The 13,289-nt window shown below is 35.8% G+C and overlaps 2 protein-coding genes across 2 annotated transcripts; one reads left to right on the top strand and one right to left on the bottom strand.

Annotated features, from left to right (window-relative positions):
* Positions 1–2,755: 2,755 nt before the first annotated feature.
* On the top strand, positions 2,756–5,695 carry LOC116106138 (COP9 signalosome complex subunit 7-like). The gene is made up of 5 exons (XM_031392486.1): positions 2,756–2,956; positions 3,076–3,130; positions 3,854–3,942; positions 5,519–5,580; positions 5,668–5,695. The coding sequence occupies exons 1-5, from the start codon at positions 2,798–2,800 to the stop codon at positions 5,693–5,695; spliced, it is 393 nt and encodes a 130-aa protein (XP_031248346.1). The 5' UTR covers positions 2,756–2,797.
* A 5,230-nt stretch (positions 5,696–10,925) lies between these two features.
* Positions 10,926–12,109, bottom strand: LOC116106191 (ethylene-responsive transcription factor 2-like). The gene has a single exon (XM_031392532.1). The coding sequence runs from the start codon at positions 12,105–12,107 to the stop codon at positions 11,157–11,159; it is 951 nt and encodes a 316-aa protein (XP_031248392.1). The 5' UTR covers positions 12,108–12,109; the 3' UTR covers positions 10,926–11,156.
* Positions 12,110–13,289: the final 1,180 nt, after the last annotated feature.

Raw genomic sequence — 13,289 nt, 5'->3', positions numbered from 1 at the left:
GCCAAGTGCAACAACCAACCACACTCCATTTAAGGTTGTTTATGGTATGAATCCTATCACTCCAATTGAATTTATTTCCTTACCTATTGATTTTCAAATCAGTTTGGATGCAAAAGAAAAGGCTAAGGCAATGAAGAAGCTTCATGAATCCATTAGAGTGCAAATAGAAAAGTCCAATGAGGCTTACAAAAAAAGGGCCAACAAGAATAGAAAACCAGCCCATTTCCAACTGGGTGATTTGGTTTGGGTCCATTTAAGAAACCCTTAGTGAGAATTCGGCCCAAGAGAGTAAATTGGTACAAGGTGGATTCAAATGGCCCAAGGTAAATCAAACCCAACACTTGAGCCCAATTCCTTTATTTGGATATAATCTCATCACTTCGGATTATTCCCACCAAAAAAGATTAAAGCATCAAGGAATATTCCGAGGATTAGTCAAGAACCATGTAGGGAGCATTGAATGCAAGGGAACAAGGAAACACATGGGTTGTCACACTCCATACCCGATTTGGCAAAAAACAAGGATGGAAGACTTGGCGGCTCCTTGTCCCTTTCCTGAAATGGAAAGTCACAAGTTTTTGAAATCTCCTAAGAATTTGTTTAAGGTTTATTTATGTTTATTGCTTGTGCTTATTTCCATGTAACTTTGAATTCATTAGAACTAACATCTCTCTTGACGGCCACATGTAAGGTCTTGATTGATTTTATCTTTATTTTTGTGCCACATGGATGGCCTAGATTGAATGTTGTATTAGGGCAACTTGTAAAGCCATTTATAAGAGACCAAATTTTCCCTTTGTATTTTCAGACTTCATGAATGAAAACTTCAGCTCTTGCGAATGTGTTTTTGATTCCTTTATCCAATCTTAGCTAACGGTTGGTGGTGGATTTTCCCTAGCTGGTGGTTCGTCCTTTAGGCCATAGGTATTTTAGCTCATTTGTTTGTTAAGTTACTTTGTGGGTTTCTTTGTGTGTTTGCTTGTTTGGCCGAGTTTTGCAAGGGAGTGTGTTGCTTTGGCCGATTGTTCTTGGTGTGTTCTTGCATGTTTGAAGATTGATTTCTAATATCTCACTCTAAATTGGTGCAAACGGTTCAACTTTATGCATTTGCGGAAACTTAGAGTGAGTTAAAAATGCTTCAACCTAGCAATAGCAAATGATAACACAACTAACTCCAATCGACAGTCCAAACAACACTTAAAGCAACACAAAACACACACAATATACACAATATAACATAAAGGATAATAGCCTAACAATCCACGGCTTAAAGGCTACACCACTGACCAATGGAAAATAGACACAACAAACAATAACTTACAAACTAAAGAGAAGTGCCAATGATTTCCAAAGCGTAAAGGCTACGCCACCGGCTATGGAACATTACTAACAAGATAGAAGCCAAATTCCCAAGGCTTAAAGGCAACGCCACCAGCCAAGGGTCTCCAAAACGTAAAGGCATGGCCAGTGGTTTTGGATTCCACCACCAAGCATGGCAAGAACTTGGATAAAGGATAAATGATAAAACTCTCTCAAGAGCTCTCACATTTTCATTTCCAAAAATTTAAGGTACGGTAATAGATATTTTGTGTAATATAAAAGGCAAAATAAAAAAAGAAAAACCTACAAATTTCAATCAGTGTCTTAATTTATTAGAAATTGTCTACTGGTTTGTCGGTGGTTCATTTGGTATTAACATTTAACCCGTCTTGTTATGTTTATTTATATATAACTATAAGGAAGTCTGTATTTGTAGCGCTTTCATAAATTTATAGAATTTCATTGTTTTTTTTCCCTGTTGATTTCGCAATGGCTAACAAACCGTTAGAGTTGAAAGAGATTTCACCTAATGTTTGCACTAACTTAGAGAATTTAAATACTGCAAGACAAAAATTCAAAGATATCATTGATGCATTGTTTGATATCATGGATTCTGTCATGGTAATTATTTCCAATCTAAATACACGGGAATATTTGGTTGCTGCAAATGAAGAGGAACTAAAAATTCGTGAAGAGAAGAATAAAGAACCTCCATCTACACCATCGATTAGTATTTGAGAAAAATATAAAACAGTGTACAAATTTGCTTTATAATTAAAATATATTAAAATATTCACCTTAAAATCAAATAAATCAAATATTTTAAAATTATATTCCAAATTAATGATTTACTAATTGTCAAATATTCAACTGACTAATTAATTCTATATAACATACTCTATTTTGCTTTGACAAACACAATAGCAACCGTTGGCATTTTCCCATAAGTTTCACTAGACTTCTATGAGATAAATAGTCTTTTTTATGTGATTTAAAGTAAGTCTTCTTATCTTATTGGTAAAGTTGAATACTTGAAATACAAGTAATAAATAGTCAAGCGGCCTTTACACCTAGTTTTTAGTTAAGGCTAAACTTGTCAAAACAAAAATACATATTTAAAAATGGGGGATACTAATCCAGGGGGCTAAAAATCACTTTCCTAAAGCGAAAATTTTATTGGGTATGGAACTTTAGGCTATACGAGAGAGCTGGTAAGTGGTAATAGAGTGGACTCAGTTCCTAAGTGGGCTTGGAACTTTAGGCTATACAAGAAGGCTGGAAATAGAGTGGACTCAGATCCTAAGCCCAAATTAAACTATATGTGTGCCAAAGCCCAACTGCCCATTATCTCCAGGCGGACGTTTGCAATACGTCATGTAAAAACTCTATATAAATAACCCGTACCTATATATACGCACCGGAGTCTGGAGCAAAACGTCTCTGCATCTCCACCTAAAGCTTCAGTGTTTTGTTAACAATGGAGATAGAACAGAAACAACCGCAATTGATAGAGCAGTTTGTAAAACAAGCTTCCATTCTCACTCTCTCCTCTTTGCCTAATCTCATTGTCGAAGCCACCTCTCACCCTTCTCTCTTCGCCTTCTCCGAGATTCTAGCTGTCCCCAACCTCCTCCAGGTTTGAATTTTTTATTCATTCAATTAAACAGAATTTTCGTACTTGATATTCTTAATTTAATTGATGTTGTAGATTGTATTTTTCTGATTATTCTTAAACAATTATTCGTTTAAATGCAGCTTGAGGGAACGGAAAATTCGACCTACTTTGAATTGCTACGGCTTTTTGTTCACGGTACATGGACCGATTACAAGAGTAAGAAACCTTTTTACATCTTTTCGTTCTCTTTGTAGCACTATTTTTGCAAAAAGAAAGAGTTGGAGGTTCATAGATTTGAAAACTATCCATTTAGAGCACAGTGCCGAAATTTTAAACAAGATAGGATTATGGCTAAATCCGTATGAGATCTAGACTCTCAGCGTCAGTGTTCCTTAATGTACCCTTTAACTGGAAGCCATATTCTTAGTAGATTTTATACATACGTATATAAGTATTTGTGTGCGTTCGCTTGCTTATTTGTTATTTTTGCATAGTAATGCTAATTAGAGAATGAATGAATAATTCTTGCTATTTGGTAGCTCTTTAAGAACTAGTTCTTTTTTTTCTTTTTTCTTTTTTTTCAGGAAAACAATACACCTAATATCTTGAAAAAATGACACATTAATTTTTTGTTTTAATTTTACAAAAAATTGTTGAAATCTTATTAAATGCCTGTAAATATACTTTAAGCAAGCTGACATGACACATTGAGACTAGATATGGTAGGCTGTATATGATGGAGGAAGAGGATCATGACACAAACACTAATATCTTTGATCAGTCTCTTTAAGTTGTTATATTTAATTACTTAAACATCTACTTTTGGAGTTTTTGATTTTCTGTCTATCTTGCTCTGGTGACATTTAACTTGCACAATTTTTCTTACTAGTGGATTTAATTGTTTGTATATTTACCTAGGTAATGCAGCCCGTCTACCACAGCTGGTACCGGTTCAAGTGGTGAAGCTTAAACAACTTAGCGTGCTTACTCTTGCTGAGACCAATAAGGTATCCAGTTAACCTATTCCTGAGCTCTGTATCTCTGGTTGCTTGATGTTGCTCTTTCATGAGAACTAGATTTGTCAATTTTCCTGACTCTCCAGAATGATGGCATCTGTGCTTTCATGGGAGTTAATAAAATTTGATTCTGCACATAGGTAACGTTGACTTTTTGGCATTTGTTTTATGAGACTTAATTTCATTTTGGTTATTTTTTATCGGCCTTGTTGCAAAAGTAGCAATCTTATATTAATGCTGTCAAGCCATTTTACTCACCATAAAAATGAAAAAAAAGGGACACAAACACGAGTAAAAAATAAGGACACAATCAGTCCTTCATTTTTTATTATTCTTATGATCTCTCTCAATTACACTGATTTTCTGACCTGTTGGCACCGTTTGACCAATGACATACGATAAAGTTCAGACTTGAAAACTAATTGGGATCGGAATGGGGTGTAATATTAATTTTTCTATTTATTAACTTTCAGCAAGAAAAGATAGGTCTTTGTGGTTAGGTTTAGGGTTTAGGGTTGGGAATTTTAATTTCAGCTTGAAATTTCTTGATCTATTCTGAATCTAATTATGAATTTTTCATGTTGTGCCACAACTAGAAGGAAAATCTTTGAACGATGTATCTGTTAAAATTTGCTTTGTCCACACGTCAGGTTGCTGGTGTTATGGTGTTTATATGTGGTTTGAGCACCCTCTTTTTTGAGCTAGCTTTCAGAAGTGAGTTTTACTTAAACATGGAGGGTGTTAGAATTTGCATTTGTTTGAGTCAATGCTTGCAAGCAATGTTGGGTTTAAAACCCAGCCTGGACACTACACGTGATGGAGGGTGTTAGAATTTGCATTGTCCCACATCGCAGGTTATTGGGCTGTTATGGTGTTCATATGTGGTTTGGGCAGTCTCCTAAGTGAGCTAGCTTTTGGGAGTTCTACTCATGCCTATTTTATAATATCATGCCAGACCGACCTAATATGTTGGATTTTTTGTCATTCTTTTGTGAAAATATATGCTGTTTGATCTGTGCAAAATTTTGCTGAAGCTATGGTTGAACATTTCCTAGGTTCTCTAAGATGACAACTTCTACAAGAACGGTTGCTAACGTGCGTGAACTTGAAGACTTCCTTATCAATGAGTGCATGTATGTGGTAGGTCTTCTTACTGCTCTTCTGCGGCTTTTACTAAAGCATGAAGCCATCACGAATACAATTTAGTGGGTGTATTGGTCCTTTTGTCTTATTCTGAAAAGATTTACTAACCAGTCATTTAAGAATCTTATTTTGAGAGATTGCTAGTGCATAATGAATATGTGAATATTAAGTTTTCATAAGGATAATATAAGTTGATTACTTAAACTGGTATACAAAAATGACAATATGAAAATCATTTAAAATTGGTGTATATATTGATACAATTTACGAGACCACATGTATCCTTATGTTGACCTCCATGTATTACTTTGATTGACCTTTCATTCCGAAGATCTGGTAAATCTGTATTCTTTCTTTGGTATACTGCCACTTGCTTTTTCATTATAAGGAGAAAATTCTGATTATCTTCAAATGGTTTCTGTAGGGCATAGTCAAAGGGAAGTTGGATCATTCAAGAAGATCCTTGAGGTTGAATCCTTCACCTTGGTTAATTTTTTTAAAATTTTATGATTGGGGTTCCTTTAGAATTAATGTGGACAACTCAGTGATTGTAGTGATTTCATAATTTTGTAGGTGCAATTTGCGGCAGGGAGGGATTTGAGACATGCCAACTTGACATATGAGCAGAAGCTAAAAATTGGTATGTTTCAGTTCACTCTCTTTTCAAATACTATCCAAGTTCAAGTTACGGTATTGATTATCTTAGTTGGTGCAGTGTTAAAAAGACTGTCAAAAACATCTCTCTGTTGGTATCAATATGCATATTATGTTTACCAAAAGTTTTTTATCTAGTGGTGCTTTATCATGTTCACACTCACTAGGACTCTGCAGTACATTTTTTTTTAAAGAAAATGAGGTTTGCCCCATATGAGTACATTTTTGGACTGTGTAGCTATAAATATCCCTGGTAGAATGGGGTGATGTGACTCGATTTTAAAATTTATTGATTAATGATAGCTACTTTAAATTGGTTGAGATTCAATGTATGTGCTTCTGCTTTTGCTGCTTCGCACTACTGGTGAAAAAGTAACAGGCTGGATATACCAAAAAGTGCAAGAAGCTGTCTACCATATGCAATATCATTTCCAGACTGTGAAGCAAAGGTGTGCATTTTTAGCTGTGTAGTGAGAAATTCCTGCGAAGTGTTTAAGGTTACAGACATGACCAACTCTGCCTATAGGGTCCTACCCCAGGAGAAATTTGAATTAGGATAGTATGAATGAATTGGAGAAATGTTGAATTAGGGAAGTATGAATGAAGTGGAGAAATGTTTTGTCGTATACCTTTTAAGCGGAAAAAGAAAAGTAATCTAATAAGCTTTTAGTGTTACTTTATTGGCTATTGTGGTCTCCATGCAGAGAGGGAAATAATGCTAGTGAAGATTGGCATACTTTTGCGTGGATCCTACATTGATTTAGTTCTACCTCTTCTCCTGTAAAACGTAAATTAAAAAGAATGAGTGATCATTATTTTCAACAAAATATTGCAATAATACTTTCACACACTACTATGTTTTGAACGCCTTGGACTTATCTTGTTATTTGATTTGTTGAATTTAAACCGGGATTGGACCTTGCTAATGCCTAGACTGGGTACTGACTGGTAGAGATGATTTTATATCTATGAAGTAAGCTGTGTCATATGTGATTCCTGCTTTGTTAATCTCATGATGAGCTAAAGCTATAAAATTTCTCTCTATTTCTTATAATCTTCCTGTCTCTCTTGATTATTATTGGTTTCCATGATGTCTCATTAAGGTCTAAAGGATTTACTAATTTGAAATTTTAGGTTGGACAATTCAGACAATCTCCTTTCCACGTTAAGAGAAGATTAAATGGGCTGAAATGATGTCTGAAGCGGATAAAAATCACAAGAAGGAAGTCAAAATCGGCTGCAAGAAGCAAAGAAATCCCTCATCACAGGTTAGTACAATCAATCGTCTGCCAACTTCTTGTTTGTAAGCTAGCTTCTATGGCTTTTAGGTATGCATTTAACTCCTAATCTATGGAAGTTTAGATTTTTTTCGTCTACTGACATGGTTGCACAAGTTTCCTTTATCATAAATGAAGTAATTTTGGCATCAACTTACGTACAAGAGTTCTATTTTGACTTGTTCTGCATGATAAGATTACAATAGTTGATTCCTTTAAAGCGGTTTTGTGTTCAGATTCTATAATTGATGGTTATAAAAAACTATGAAATTACTTCGCACAACATAAGAAGCTTAGTTCCTATATAGTTATTATAAGATATTAGATTAAAGCTTATGGCCTGGGCTTAAGAAAAAGTGGCTTTTGAAGGTGCAAAACTTTGAAGAGTGGTGATAATTTATTGGAAGAATTTGAAACTTGACAGATGGCTTGGAATGAAATTGTATTCATAAAGCTAAAAAAACACCTTTTTTTATGAATTTTGGGGATAGGTTTTTTTCTCATCTCTCCTTAATATTTCTCTGTCCAATTTTCATGATAGTTTCCGCATCTTTTCGCAGTGTTTTTCTCATAGTATTTGCATACATAGCAAAGTAATTTGTACTTGCTGCAATAGATTGGTCGTTTGTCTTACATGCTTACTGAAGTTTCACAAAACATCCAGGCTAGTAAACAGTTTGAGTGCTCAAGAATCTTTGTACTCTGAGTTTGATGGCGAAATGGACTATGAAGAAGATCTAAGCCGATCAAAGAGGTATTTCAGTTCACACCTTGTGCACCGAGCGGATATTTTAGTTGAAAAGGACTAAACTAACATCTATTCACTTATTTACATTGTAATTAGAAGGTCCTTTATCTCATTCACTTTGGTAAAAATTTGAGAGTGAATATTGGGATGAACAATCAAGTTGATTATGGATGCATTGCTCGCCATGTTTTTTCTGGTTTGTCATTCAAATCATCATTACTTGTCCAATGCAGGAGATGGTCGCCAAGGTAAGTTTTAAGAACCAAAGATAATTCCTTTCAATGTTATGAGTCCTTGATGTTCTTTCCAGTGCTTGCCTGATTTCTTAGCCCTTAGATTAGTATCTTAATATGCAAGAGCAATTGCTAAATTATTTATTGTTTTAATTTAGTCCGGATGATTGAACAAATCCAAGCTACTGTTGCAGCCAAATTGTTCAAACTTTAGCAGAATTGGCTTAAAGTACTCTTTAATGAATAGAGTTGCAATATGACAGTGTTGTATGTTGAAAACTCACAAGCCTGCTGATATATAACATGAGTTTTCCAAACCCAACTTTCCTATGGTTGTTTAGTGTGCACTTGCATAAATTGTAAATGTCATGAAAAATATGATGCCGTCTTATACGCATTTCACCGTAACTTTACCATATTGTGATATTTATGGTGTTCTCAATAGCATCTTGATCCTAATTTATTTATGATTTTTTCCCTTGTACTCTAGCAAGATAAGTTGTAAGTGAGGAAATCACTCACTCAAGTTCAGGTAAAAATTGAAAATTATGTGCAGCTCAATGTTTTCTTGGCATGCCTCCCTAACTTTGACAAAAAGCCATTTGGAATGCACCCTTTCAATTCAAAAGTATAGAATGACAGTTACCCCTTTTGGTATTGAAAGTTAAACAGGTTGAACGATGTTTGAGCAGATGGTTCCTTCATACACCATTTTTGTCTTCTTACTCACCCATTTGAATTGTATAATGTAGTTACATTAGACAATAAATGAAGGAACAACGACATAAGTAGAAAAGTCAGAAAATATCATTACATGATGGCATTTTTTAAAGCGGTCTCTCTGAAATGTTGAATAATCAATTAATCTCTCTGTAGTCAAGTCAAATTTTCAATTGCAAAGCTGTTGTAAGTTGGACCATATAACAATCTGAGAATCCCGCACGGGCAGCCCCACCTTCTGTTTGTGGTTGACACGACCCACTTTGGGGGCTGTTGTCTACTCGCTATTAATGCAGAGGATCTTTGATTCTTGAATAACTTGACAAATAAACAATATCTACCATGTATCCCTAAAGGGAAATAATAGGTTAACAGTTGAGAATGAGAATACGATAGGTGTAGCTATATTAAGAAATAAATATTTTGAAGTGGTTTATAAGTCCATGTCATTAGACAATGTGCTAGATGTCGCCATCATCTTATCCAAAATGTCACCTTCAATTCGTTACCCTTGTAGCGATTACGAATAAACCTGTGGTGACAAATTAAAAGGCGAGATCAAATGTGATGTCGTATTAATTGAACTCAATTACGTTTAGACGAAATTAATTGATCAATTTGCATTTATTATTATAATTGATCAAATTGCATCTATTATTATAATGGACAAATGACATACACCTATCCATAATTTGCCGTAAAGATTTATGATACCCAAAAAATTTGAAAATAACAAATTGCTATTTTTCGTTAGATTCTGTTAAGGACTTCCGTTTGTTAAAGATAACAGTGATGTAAAAGACTGAAATGCCTTTTTATCTTTATCTCTGTCTGTGTTTTCATCTCTTTATCTTCCTCTTTTTACTTTAGCAGCCAATAATTCCCTCTTTCTCCGTCCCTAATCCACAGCCACCGTTCATTTCTACCCTTCCCTAGCACTACCTCCAACACCTTAAATCCCACCAATCCTCCTCTGTCTTAAATCCCACCAACGCCTCCCACTACCTCCACTCCACTTTATTCGCCAGCCACTAATATTAATTCACTCTCTCCTCCCTCAATCAGCCACCGTTGTTTTATCCTCTATTAATCTCAGGGCACAAAGATCTCCACACCCCTTCTTTTTTCCTTTTTATTTTCTTAAAAAAAAAAGCCCAAAAGAATTGATTGTGACTATTTTTATTTTTTATTGAGGATTACGAAGCTGCAGGTTGTTTTGCGCGGTGAAGTGGGTGCGGATGATGTCTTTTTGGGGTTGTTGGGCGGGCTGATAGGTTGCTGGACATGAGGAAAGGGTGAGGTGGGTTTGTTGGGACGGGAGCAAGGTGAATGGGGTGGGTGGGTTTGCTGGGTGAAAGAGGGAATTATTGGCTGCCAAAGGATGGTGATATTCGCTTCTGAAAAAATTCTTCAAGGTTATGAAAATGGGTTTGTTGGTGGTGTTTTGAGAAGTTTGCAACGGTGGAGGATGGGGGAGATTGGACTGGACTGTGAAGTGGTTGTGTAGATGATTTTACAAGAAAGAGATCTTGTGAGAGGTTTTAGGAAATTTAATTTTAATTATAGTAAACATAATCAATAAAATTTATCCCTTTACCATTTGAATTCTGGCAAAATCCAAGAGAGAAGAAGAGAGAGGAAAGTAAAGAGATGGAAGAAAATATAGACCAAAAAGACGAAGAAGAGAAGATAAAAAAATTTTCTAACACTATTATCATTAAGTAAACGGAAATCTTTAACAGAATTTGACGGGAAATAGTTGTTTGTCATTTTTAAACTTTTCAAGTACCATATTGTCTTTACAGCAAATTATGAGTGGCGCTTTATTATAATTGTTGTTTAAAAAACAGTCAGAGATGGGGTCATCTTCTTCTCAACTCCCACTTTATCTTTTATCTTAACAAAAACGGACCAAGCACAGTCTAATTAGAATCGAATCCATCTTTGATTTAAACATCTTTTAAGAGATGAAAACGGGAAAAGCAAGACATAACAGTCTCGTATCTATTTTTAATATAGTCAAAAACATTAAGACATAAATATGGATTAATATGAAAATGTTGAAGCTCCTATGTCAAGTTAACACATTTCATGTCATTGACTTTTGAGCAGTGATTAGATGGATTTCCAAATTATGTGCTTTATAATTGGCGTTCTTAATAATCAAAGACAATATAAGTGGCCAACAAAAGAATTAAATATTTTTTAAACAGTGGGAGATATTTAATTTCATAAAACAATTAAAAAAAAAAACAAGTTTTTGTATATTCACAAACCAAAACAAACTCATCACTAATTTATTTTTGTCCCTAAAAGAAAAGAAGCTCCAAAACTTTGGTCACCCAAAAAATGATTATACCCTCATACACTACATACAACTCCGGATACCATCAATTTTTTGAGTCACTCAAAATATCTTCCACCTCACCATTATAAAACCATTAATTCTTCCACACGTGTACTCGATGCCACTTGTGCAACTCCACCTCCCATTTCCAACCCGGCTTGAGCCGCCGCTGACCTACCACCACCCACCTTTCTCCTCCTCTTTGGCGACTTACTCTCCGATGAAGAAGTCGGCTCCGGCGATGATCTCTTCGACGTAATTCTAACCGGCTCTGGTTCGCCAGAATTAATCCTCAAAGGAAAATTCAACAAAGCTCTGGAACCCCTCATCCTATAAGCGGCTCGGTCATAAGCCAAAGCGGCATCCTCAGCCGTCTCGAAAGTCCCCAACCAAACCCGGGCTCCATTTTTCGCCGGGTCCCGAATTTCTGCGGCGAACTTCCCCCAGGGTCTCTGTCTAACTCCCCTGTAGTGCTTTCCCTTGGAAGGGACAGCCACCGCCGGAGCAGGGGCCGCCGCTGTGGCAGCAGGAGTTGCTGTAATCTGTTGTTCGGGGGCCACAAAAGGCTCCTCCTTCACCGGAAAATTAAGCTGACAGCTTTCTGTAACCTCCTGTGGGACGGGGACCCAACCTTCAGTGAGGGCATCCCGCAAGAAATTGTAGACAAGCATATCCTCGGAATCGTTTTCCTTCAAAGGAAGATCCCCCCAGGTGTCAGTTAAACAAGGGTCCAAGCAGCCAAAGCTGGAACTCCGGCAATAAGCAGTAGCAGTAGGAGGAGGCGCAGTGGCAGTGGAATTACAAGTAGCGGTTGAAACAGTGAGTCCAGGGTCGGATTCACCGAGTAAATGACGGCGAACTGAGTCTAAAATTGCAAAATCAGATTGGGCAAAGCTGTGTCCGTACATTATAATTGGTTGAATTGGGTATAGAGAGGAAAGGAGAGAAGAGATTTGATTATTGTGCTTGTGAGGGGAAGGGGAATTTTTGGAATTTAAAGAGAAGAGGGAAATATATAGGAAGGGTAGGTGCATGAATGAGGGAATAATATAATAATAATGTAAATGGAACTTGGTTTCTTTGAAACTTCCATGGTGATGGTGTATACTGTAAAGTAGGAGAAGGGGATATATATCACGTGGTTTTATTTTTTCTTTATAGTGACGTCATCATTGTTAAAACAGCGACGTTGTTTGTCGTTTATTGTGTCCACTTGTCTAGTTGTTTGTACATTATTGAAGAAGAGAGAGTTTGTATTTATTTTTATGATTTCATAATAACTTACGTTATTCTAATGATGTAATTTTGAGATCAAATTCTAATAATTATTTTTATTTTATTAATTTTAAGAAAGGAAAAAACACATGGTAATTATGATGGATGAAGCATCGGGATAGGTCGGAATAGAAAAGTTATTTAACACAAAATCAAATACATTGTTTATAGACAAATTGATACAAAGGATAGGGGTAAAGTCAATCTCTCAACTTATGATATTCATTGTTGGTGGCGTCCCACCATGATCAACTTGCAAATGCTGCTTGTAGTTGTCGACTTCTCCATCTCTCTTGTTTTCTTTATTATTATTATTATTTATAATTAGATGTTGGGATTAGGTGTAATCTTATTCATTACTCTTAACACCCACCTGTTTTCTTCTCTATTCTATTGGCCTCAGCTCAAAGGAATCACACTTCACTTTTTATTTATCTTGTTCTCATTATTACTCTTAATAATAATAATAAATTTATAAAAGAGTAAACAACGTGTTCCCACCCAAGCTTTCAAGAAATAGTGAGTTTCCATCCCTGATTTTATAAATTTTATATTCACACACTTAAAGTAGGCACTGTTAATGATTTTTAGGTTTTAAGTCTTTTGACACATATGCAGAAGATGTTATTACTATATTGTCCTTGACAAATAAATTAATAAATTATTTTCTAACCCCTAAATTAGTATAATTATAAAAATAATCATCTTACTTTTAAATTTATTTCAATAACACCCTCTTCATCAACCTTCACATCATCCCATCTCCAATCACCCAACCATTGCCACCACCACCTAGCCACTGCCTCCACCCAACCATCCGCTCAAATCCAACGTTGTTGGCCTTCCTTGACCCCACCACTAGCTTCTGCGACCTCCATTGACCAAACCCCCCAAGCCTCTTCTCCCATCATTCATCAGCCAACGCAAAGTTAGGGTTTTGC

Source organism: Pistacia vera, unplaced genomic scaffold (assembly GCF_008641045.1).
Source record: "Pistacia vera cultivar Batoury unplaced genomic scaffold, PisVer_v2 Contig51, whole genome shotgun sequence".
Classification (NCBI taxonomy): domain Eukaryota; kingdom Viridiplantae; phylum Streptophyta; class Magnoliopsida; order Sapindales; family Anacardiaceae; genus Pistacia; species Pistacia vera.
Note: the sequence above shows the minus strand (reverse complement) of the source record. Positions and strands in the feature narration are given on the sequence as shown.

What these genes read in the sequence shown, in the direction of transcription:
- LOC116106138 (XM_031392486.1), top strand. Translation starts at nt 2,798, where the DNA reads ATGGAGATAGAACAGAAACAACCGCAATTGATAGAGCAGTTTGTAAAA. An exon ending in CTCTTGCTGAGACCAATAAG is followed by an intron (nt 3,943 to 5,518) that starts GTATCCAGTTAA and finishes TGGTTTCTGTAG; the next exon opens with GGCATAGTCAAAGGGAAGTT. An exon ending in AGGTTGAATCCTTCACCTTG is followed by an intron (nt 5,581 to 5,667) that starts GTTAATTTTTTT and finishes ATAATTTTGTAG; the next exon opens with GTGCAATTTGCGGCAGGGAG.
- LOC116106191 (XM_031392532.1), bottom strand. Translation starts at nt 12,107, where the DNA reads ATGCACCTACCCTTCCTATATATTTCCCTCTTCTCTTTAAATTCCAAA.